The sequence below is a fragment of the Thalassophryne amazonica genome, chromosome 12 (assembly GCF_902500255.1).
Source record: "Thalassophryne amazonica chromosome 12, fThaAma1.1, whole genome shotgun sequence".
Taxonomy (NCBI): Eukaryota; Metazoa; Chordata; class Actinopteri; order Batrachoidiformes; family Batrachoididae; genus Thalassophryne; species Thalassophryne amazonica.
The window spans coordinates 76,429,385-76,438,772 of record NC_047114.1 but is presented as its reverse complement, the minus strand read 5'-3'; the positions used below and the strand labels follow the sequence as shown (position 1 = coordinate 76,438,772).

The following is a 9,388-nucleotide window of genomic DNA, read 5'->3' as shown; positions in this document are numbered from 1 at the left end:
GTTCTTCTCCCCGTGTCTGTGTGGGTTTCCTATGGTACTTCACTTTCCTCCCACAATCAAAAAACATGCTTCTTTTATTTATTTATTTTTGTTCATACAATAAAAGTTAATGGTTAATAGTCACTTTGCTACACAATTTACAGGTTTACCAGTTTACCGTTAACGTTATAGTTAGCAGATTAGCAGTTATCTATGCTAACTTTATGGCTAGCTGTACCCACCACTTATATTGGAACAAAGTCCTGCAGGAGATTTACTCAACCAAAGCGCTAAAGCCTCATTTTTGGAAAAGTTCAAGAAGATTTCTTTATTTAAGATAATTTACAGCATTTTTGCAATGCAGTTTTTGCCGATCCATCTGGCACACATGGACGTAAAATACAGAAACTCCTTCACCACATTCTCATGGTGAAGGAGAAATAAACATCACAATTACAAGAAAACTGACAGAGACACATACTGTATGCCATTTAAGATGCCAATAAGTGTTTAACAAAAGCCTCATAATTTATGCATCCGTTAGCATCTTCTTGGTTTTGCATTAGCTGTTCCACTTCATTCTCCTTCATCTTCTCACCTGTGGCCCAAACATGAAACCAAACTGTCAGCTGCACATCTGTCCTTAAAGCCACAGCTCCATAAAATCACATGGCTGTGCGTCACTGCGTCACGTCAACTTACCTAGCGTTGCCAGAACGTGCCTGAGCTCAGCGCCCATTACAGTACCATTCCCCTCTTTGTCAAACACACGAAGGCCCTCAACAAAGTCCTCATATGTTCCCCGGTCTTTGGCCTTACAGATGTGTTGGTGAATGGGCAGAAACTGGTCAAAGTCAAGCATCTTCGTCTGCATGTCTATGGAACATGTCCCAAAGGTGCATCAGGTGTTGTCAAAGCAGCAAAGTTTGAAGTTAAGTTGTTTGACTGTTAGACACCAGAGTCACTCAACACAACACCTACCTTCAGGTTTGGGTTTTCCAAGAACATACATGATCTCCTTGTTCGTTGGGTTCTGGCCCAAAGCCCTAATGAGATCACCACACTGAGCGTAGGTGATTTTCATCTCGTTTTTTGGTGTAATGTCAAACAGCTGAAAGGCATCTTTGAAGTCTGTGAACACAACAAAGCCACGTTATTTGTTTGTCCCACCCATCGATTTCTATTTCATCCACTACATGGTTGGATGCAGCCTGTGAGCTCTTGCCAGCTTGCTTATTGTTATTCTGCATCATCAGGCATGAGATTAAATAGAAATATGATGATGCGCTGATTTAAACTTGGGTTAAAGTGATCTGAAAATGCTGTATTGTGCAGCATTCGAGTACAAAGGAATGTCAGCTGGTTAAATAAAGGTTAACTAAATAAAAAATAAATAATAATTAATTGTGATGTGACCTTTCATATGTGTGTATTATGTGCAATATAAATGATGTGGGGAAACGACTGAAATTGCTGAAAAAAGGTTAGAAAATTATTTTTGTGTCCATCTGTATTCTGTAGTGACTTCAATGTTACTGCCTGAATGCGTTGTCGCGATAAATATCTCACCATTTGTTAAGCGATTCAATTAGAAGTCTCACTTTCATAAGTCTCAATTGATCCCTTTTTAATTAGCCTCTTCACATCAGGTTTTCCATCCTGAGATATTCTGTAAGTGCAAATTCATAGAATGGAAATGCTTTTTCTCTCAATTTGTTGGGTCACATGACACTCACTTTGACTTTGTATATTTTACTAATATGAGAAAATACACAAATGAGATTAATTTGCAGCTGATCTGCCTGTGTCAGCCTGATCCCGTCAGATCTCAGAAGCTAAGCAGAGCAGGATCTGGTTAGTACTTGGATGGGAGACCTCTTTGGAACACCAGCGGCTGTGTGTGTTTCGCCAGGTAAAACTGGAGTTGTGTCAGGAAGGGCATCCAGTGTAAAACTTGTGCCAATTACCAATGTGGGTACGGTTGTATCCGCTGTGGCGACCCCGAATAAAGAACCGGGAGCAGCCGAATGAACGACAACAACACAAATGAGATTAATTTCTCCATAATATACTTCATATTCCAGTGTAGTGTTTTCAGATTTCTTTCAACTTGGCCAAGAAATTATTGAATAATCTTACTTTCACCCTGGCTGGTGTGACGGTTTCATTTTATTTATTTCATTTGAAATTTTCACAGAGAAGTGCTCTGAAAAAGCAACGCTGCAGGTGAGTTAAGAGCAGTCTTTAATATTAGTATCTTTAATATGATGCGATCATGCCAAACTTTTTTCACCCCTGATTATTTCCCATCTTTAATTTCATAATGAAATTAATTAAGGATCGGACTCATGTCTGGTGTTGTAGCAGGCATAATGTGTTTATGACAAATTGATGGTATTATTTTATGTCTGGACTGAGACTAACAAATTCATTCAAGTCTGTTATATCAATCTGATTCTCTTCTGTATTTGTTTTGACAAATAGTGGCTGTACACATGTGGGACTGACTTTGAATAATGTAACAGCACAGTAAAAGCACAGAAAATGCAGATTTATGGCCATTTGATTTGATTTCTATTGATGTCTGGTTATTAAACGCTAACCAAGATGGCGGCGCTCTGGCAGCAGCCAACAAATGAGTGGTTTGCTGCGGTCCTCTGTCTAGTGTGGATTAAATAGAAATCGATAGTCCCACCAAAGAGGTTTAGCTTGGTTGAAATATTGCTTGACATATGAGGAAGGTCCTGTTAGATATGGGTAGTGACACAGTCTGATTAAAACATTTGGCCTGTCTTGGAAGTATTATTGGAAAAATGATTACTAACTGATTCTGTTAAATTCCACTTGTCTGCATAGATAGATAGATAGATAGATAGATAGATAGATAGATAGATAGATAGATAGATAGATAGATAGATAGATAGATAGATAGATAGATAGATAGATAGATAGATAGATAGATAGATAGATAGATAGATAGATAGATAGATAGATAGATAGATAGATAGATAGATAGATAGATAGATAGATAGATAGATAGATAGATAGTCATTACAACAAGTTCAATGAAATTTCTTCCCACACAATCACCTCAGACAAAAATACAATTAAACAAGTTGAATGTAATAATGGCATAATAATGGGGGGGTGGCAGTAGTGTTCCACGTGGCTGTGAGCTCAGAAGGAGTGGCAGAGTGGAGGCAAGGGAGAGTGGTGGAGGTGGCAGAGGGAAAGATGGGGCGTGCGTCATGAGTGCAAATGAGATGAGTTTGTATCAGCCAGCTGAGTTTGTATCAGTTTCTGTCAGTGTGTGCATAATGTCTTGAGTTGCCTTGACAACAACAGACTGACTGTTGGGGAGGGCAGAAGATAAGAGAGCAGCCGAATGGTTCATCAAGGCCGTAGAAATTCTTCTGGAGGAAAACAGCGGGGCATTTTGACCTTCGGAGGCTGATAAGCCTGCCATGTTTGGAGTTAAGCAGAGAAAGCACATTTGCAGCTCCTCTAACCAACCAAATACAATTTATGAGTATTCCCTGGTCTACGACATCTTCCTTTGCAAGGCGTACATTTGCTGCAAGATGTTATCCAACTTACGTCTGAGTTCAAGGGTTAATGTAGTCTGTGAATGTATTGCCTTGCCCAACTCATTAATCATGACGGACAGATGAGGAAAAGTATAAATAAATCCTCCACAGAGGTCCTCCACACCACTTCTCCCAGGCCTAGAGAACATAGCCCGCAGGGTAGTTTCCATCTGGGCACGCAGGATAAATGGACTGCATTTATATAGCGCTTTTCCATCTGCATCAGACGCTCAAAGCGCTTTACAATTATGCCTCACATTCACCCCGATGTCAGGGTGCTGCCATACAAAGCGTTCACTACACACCGGGAGCAATAGGGGATTAAAGACCTTGCCCAAGGGCCCTTAGTGATTTTCCAGTCAGGCGGGGATTTGAACCCATGATCTTCTGGACTCAAGCCCAACACCTTAAAAGGGAGGTGATGGTCGAAAAGGGTCACCCAGCCCTGATTTAATTGTTGAAGAAATGGTGTCAATAGTGTTCAGAGACCAGCTGATCAATCCCATGGTTATTCCAAATATAGTTTGAAGAATTCAAAGTCGAGTGAAGTAGGGACTTTGAAGGTTGGACCAGAGATAGAGGAGGAGAGAGGAGAGATGTGACCGCCCTCACTGAGTCCCAAGAGCATAGCACTGCAGATGAAGAATTTTAATTATTTTACAAATTTAATATGGAAACACAATGGTTCCCAAACTAGGTGGTAGGCCACTGGAGTGTGGGTGTTGAGGCCGCATGAGGAAAAAATATGAATTCAGCAAAATGGGAATTTATGTAATTTATGTGGAAGAGTTTACAGGATTGTTTTAAATGAATTACAGGAAGGAACATGATCTTCAAAATACAAGGATCCTTCATGCCAGACAAAAAAACAAAACAAAACAAAAAACCATAAGTAGAAAATCTTACAACTATAACTTCGATTAGCACACCACCTTTCCAAAGGACAGACAAGTGGATGTGCTTGTTTCTGGATGACAGTTCTGAATGACTTTTGATGAGCACTAATCAGATACTAACACAGTGTTTTCACAGTGTAACAGTATCTGTGTGGCAGACAACTAGGTTTTTTTTAGCACAGTTAATGGAGGATAAAAACAGAGAATGTTAGAAATAGTCCAGAAATCGATTTACAATACTGTCCTCACCTACGGTCATGATCTTTGGGTAAAGAACAAAAGAACAAAATCATGGGTGCAAGCGACCACATAGGGTAACTGAGCTTACACTGATTGACAGGGTGAGAAGCTTGAATATCCAAGAGGGACTCGGCATAAAGCCAATGTTCCTTCACATCAAAGGAGCCAGCTGAGGTGGAAATGCCTCCTTGGCATCTTCCTAGGGCGGTCATCCAAGCACATCTAACTGCGAGGAGGCACCGGGGCAGACCCAGGACATGCTGAGGGATTATGCGTCCCAATTGGGTTGGGAGCACCTTGGGATCCTTCAAAAGGAGTAGGTGGCCTGGCTGAGGATATGGAAGTGTGGGTTAAGCTGCTTTGTCTGCTGGCACTGTAACCCGGACACAGATAAATGACAGAAAATGAATAAATGTGTCTTTCCTCAAATCTGGAACGGCAGCCAAGAGCAATGGATTGACTGAAATGAATACACATTACTGAACAGGGAATTGTACACGTATGTTGGACTCACACTTGGCCCCTGTAAAATATGGCCCTTAATGGCTCCTGACTTGGGAAATTCCTAGATCCTCCCTGGACTGTTGCAGCGTAAAGGATTACTGCAACAACAGACTCAAACTTACCCTCAATTTGCTCGGGGGTGAATTCCAGCTGAAAGAGACAAAGAAACAGTAAATACTGCTGATCACTCAGGACATAACCAGTGCACAAAGCAACTGATGTAATTGGACTGTGAACAAAGTGTGTTTAAAGTGATGAACAAGTAACCCTCCTTAACATCACAACCAAACATTTGGGCATCCTGAAATATAGTGCATCTGGAAAATATTCACAACGCTTCACTTCTTCCACATTTTGTTACGTTACAGCCTTATTCCAAAATGGACTCATTTCATTTTTCCCTCAAAATTCTGCTCGCAACACCCCATAATGACAACATGACAACACGTTTTTTTAGTTTTTGCAACTTTACTGAAAATGAAAACTAATAATTCATGTGAACTTAGTTATTCACACCCTTTGCTCAGTACTTTGTTGATGCACAATTGGCAGCTATTACAGCCTCAAGTCTTCTTTAACATGATGCAACAAACTTGGTGCAACTATCTTTGGCAGTTTTGTCCATTCCTCTTTGCTCAAGCTCCATTAGGTTGGATTGTGAGCGTCGGTGTACAGCCATTTTCAGATCTCTCCAGAGGTGCTCAGATTCAGGTCTGGGCTCTGACTGGGCCACTCAAGGACATTACAGAGTTGCCTGAAGCCAGTCCTTTGATATCTTGGCTGTGTGCTTAGGGTCATTGTCCTGCTGAAGATGAACTGTCGCCCCAGTCTGAGGTCAAGAGCACTCTGGAGCAGGTTTTCATCCGGGATGTCGCTGTACATTGCTGCATTCATCTTTCCCTCAATCCTGACTAGTCTCCCAGTTCCTGCCACTAAAAAACATCCCACAGCATGATGCTGCCACCACCATGCTTCACTGTAGGGATGGTGCCTGGTTTCCTCCAACAATGATGCCTGGTATTCACATCAAAGAGTTCAATCTTTGCCTCATCAGACAAGAGAATATTGTTTCTCATGGTCTGAGTCTCCTTTAGGTGCTTTTTGTCAAACTCCAGGTGGGCGCCATGTGCCTTTTACTAAGGACAGGCTTCTGTCTGGCCTCTCTACCATACAGGCCTGATTGGTGGATTGCTACAGAGATGGTTGTCCTATTGGCAGGTTTCCCTCTCTCCACAGAGGAATGCTGGGAGATGGACAGAGTGACCATCGGGTTCTTGGTCATCTCCCTGACAAAGGCTCTTCTCCCCGATCACTCTGTTTAGCTCTAGGAAGAGACCTGGTGGATCTGAAGTTTTTCTATTTATGGATGATGGAGTCCACTGTGCTCATTGGAACCTTCAAAGCCACAGAAATATTTCTGTACCCTTCTCCAGATTTGTGCCTTGAGACAATCCTGTCTCAGAGATCTGCAGACAGTTCCTTTGACTTCATGTTTGGTTTGTGCTCTGACCTGCACTGTCAACTGTGGGACCTTATATGTAGACAGGTGTGTGTCTTTCCAAATCATGTCCAATCAACTGAATTTATCTCAGGTGGACTCCAATTAAGCTGTAGAAACATCTCAAAGATGATCAGTGGAAACCTGATGAGCCTGAGCTAATTTTGAGTTTCATGGTAAAGGCTGTGAATACTTATGTACACATGATTCCTTTTTTTAAATAAATTGGAAAAATAAAGAAATAAATACATTTTTCGCATTGTCATTATGGGGTATTGTGTGTAGAATTTTCAGGAAAAAATTAATTGCATCTATTTTGAAATAAGATTGTGGCTTTGCAAAATGTGAAAAAGAGAAGCGATGTGAATACTTTCTGGATTCATTGTAGGCTAACTCTAGCTGCTCATTTTTATTTTATTCATTTATTTATTTTTATTTGCAAATGACCCCAGGGCTGCCTTCCTGTCACAGCACGTAGTTAAAATCCATCAGTACCAATAATTTTGGATATTGTCATACTTTATCATTCCCACTTTATGATGTCACAAATATTTTTTAATAATTTATTTTTTAACTTTACGCTGGGGTTATCATATTACATTCTGAAATATGTATATTTCTTTTGATTTCCTTTTTTTTAAATGTAATTTTTTTTTTTTTTTTTTTTTTTTACAAATGTCAAACACAAACATGAATAAAGGATGTGATCAAAAGACCTAGACCAAAATGCTTACTATAGTTAACTAGTGGACAGAACTGTAGGTCACTAGATAGCTAGTGAGGTGAATACTTAGTTAACGTCACAGCTTTTGCAGCTTACCAGTAAACTAGTAAGACTGAAATTTTCAGACAAAAGGGCCACAAATGCACCAAAAAGCAGACAGGTTGGGACTTCTGAAACCTTACTCGTGATACACAGGTTTGTGTTGGAATTGGCTTGACAAAAGGGCCACTAGATGCAAAAAAAGTGATTATAGATGTTTTGATCAGCTCGTTCAACAAAATGCTTAACTAGTGCAATCAAATGCTCAATTAGTGTTGACAGGCTGTTGACAAAGCTTGAACTAGTGAAGGAAACTGAAGTCTGAGATCAAGGATATGGAATGAATGCAGTGATCGCTTTCCCTATTTGTGCATGAAATCCAGTTCATTTTTAATTTCATGTGCACAAGATAAATAACATTGGCAGTGCATTCATTTTTTGTTCTGAATCCAAGGCTCCATACACTACAGCCCTGCAACTTGCTTTCATCTAGTAGATGAACAAAACAAAGTTACAGTTTTAAAAAGTAATAATAGTTTGAAATAAAAAAAAAATGAGTAAATTAAATGTTTTTTTCATACACTGTCTCAATCAAAATGTCTTAATTTAAAATGAAAAGGATTCAGATATACCTGATGTGTGTGTGTGTGTGTGTGTGTGTTTTTTTTTTTTTTATGTTTCCACTAAATATTGCAGCTGGTGTTATGTTTTACCGTCACTGATGCGGGGTCAAACTCGGGGGTCTTGGGCCGCTCAGGCTCGGGAGGTTTGGGAGGTGCTGCGGGTTTCGGTTCTTCTTTCTTCTTAGGGGCCATTGAGCACCTCTTACCTGGAGTCACAGAGGAGGACTGAGGGGTCCAGCACGCTGCATGTGAAGGTGACCACCCCTTTATCCCGATCCTCAAGTGTCATCTCCGCCCCCTCCATGAGCGCCACGCTGCCAACAATAGGGAGCGCTATATAAGGCCATGGCATTGTGTTTCTATTTAAGACAAAGGTTGCAGTGTGCAGCATGTGTGCAGTATGTATGATCATCATCACCACCTGACTGCTTGAAGTCTATTATCTGAAATCCCTGGAACCTTCTTTTCATCAGGTTATTTCCATCAGCAGGAGTGAGACCTCACTTAACCTTGGTAACCTCAGTAACCTCAGACTCCTGACCTCATCCAGTGAAGTGTGGTGGTTATCGGAGAAGAAAGGACAAAGAAAATATCCACTGGATAAGAAGTGATGGAGATGTTTAAATCAAATTTACATTGACAGCCCACATTCACCCAATCACACGTACATACAGGTCAAAATAATTGGGGTTGAAGGTCAAATTTGGATTTTTTCACTCCATGTTCACCAAATCTGACTCACATGTGTAGACAGGTTCTGGAATTGAGATCAAATTTACTCAAGGTCAGAAGGTCCATTGTTGTAGTCAAGGTTAAAGGGACAAATATAAAATTTACATTTTTGTTTTTCAGTCTTAATTTTCACCACACTTGGCACATGTGTGAGGTGGATTCTGAAATTGCTGAGGTGAGGGAAAAGTTACCAAAAGATCACTCATCGGAGTCAAGATCACTGAAATCAATGGTAAAAGTTTGATTTATCACTCCAGTTTGCAATAAACATTGATGTGTGGGTTGTGTTTATGTGTGTGTGGTGCGTTCCCGGTCCTGGTTCCCCTTGTGGTACTCCTTAGTTCTTTGTCTTGGACCCGGTGTTGTCTTGGTGTTGTCTGTCTCCTTTTCTCTGTCTAAGGTTCATGGTCACATTCCTCTGTCTCTGTCAGTCAGCTGTGTGGGTGGCCCTCAAGTGTGTGTGTGTGTGTGATCTGATCCTTTCCCTGTCTCGTCCCGTCAGTCGTGTGCCTCTTCCTGGTGTGTGACAGCTCTGACTTGCTCCTCTGTTCTCTGTGTCCCGGCTC

General features: G+C 40.8%; 1 protein-coding gene across 1 annotated transcript; it reads right to left on the bottom strand.

The window, feature by feature from the left end:
- Positions 1–280: 280 nt before the first annotated feature.
- myl13 (myosin, light chain 13) lies at positions 281–8,332 on the bottom strand. The gene is made up of 5 exons (XM_034183723.1): positions 8,181–8,332; positions 5,329–5,356; positions 961–1,110; positions 682–855; positions 281–577 (listed from the first exon to the last, which is right to left on the bottom strand). Exons 1-5 carry the CDS (start codon positions 8,280–8,282, stop codon positions 471–473), a joined length of 561 nt encoding a protein of 186 aa, XP_034039614.1. The 5' UTR covers positions 8,283–8,332; the 3' UTR covers positions 281–470.
- Between the last annotated feature and the right edge of the window lie 1,056 nt (positions 8,333–9,388).

Bases quoted from the DNA above. Each gene is read 5' to 3' on its own strand.
- myl13 (XM_034183723.1), bottom strand. From the start codon at position 8,282: ATGGCCCCTAAGAAGAAAGAAGAACCGAAACCCGCAGCACCTCCCAAA. The intron at 1,111-5,328 runs GTAAGTTTGAGT...TTGTGTTCACAG, and splicing joins CACCCCCGAGCAAATTGAGG to ACTTCAAAGATGCCTTTCAG. The intron at 578-681 runs GTAAGTTGACGT...TTTGGGCCACAG, and splicing joins GCACGTTCTGGCAACGCTAG to GTGAGAAGATGAAGGAGAAT.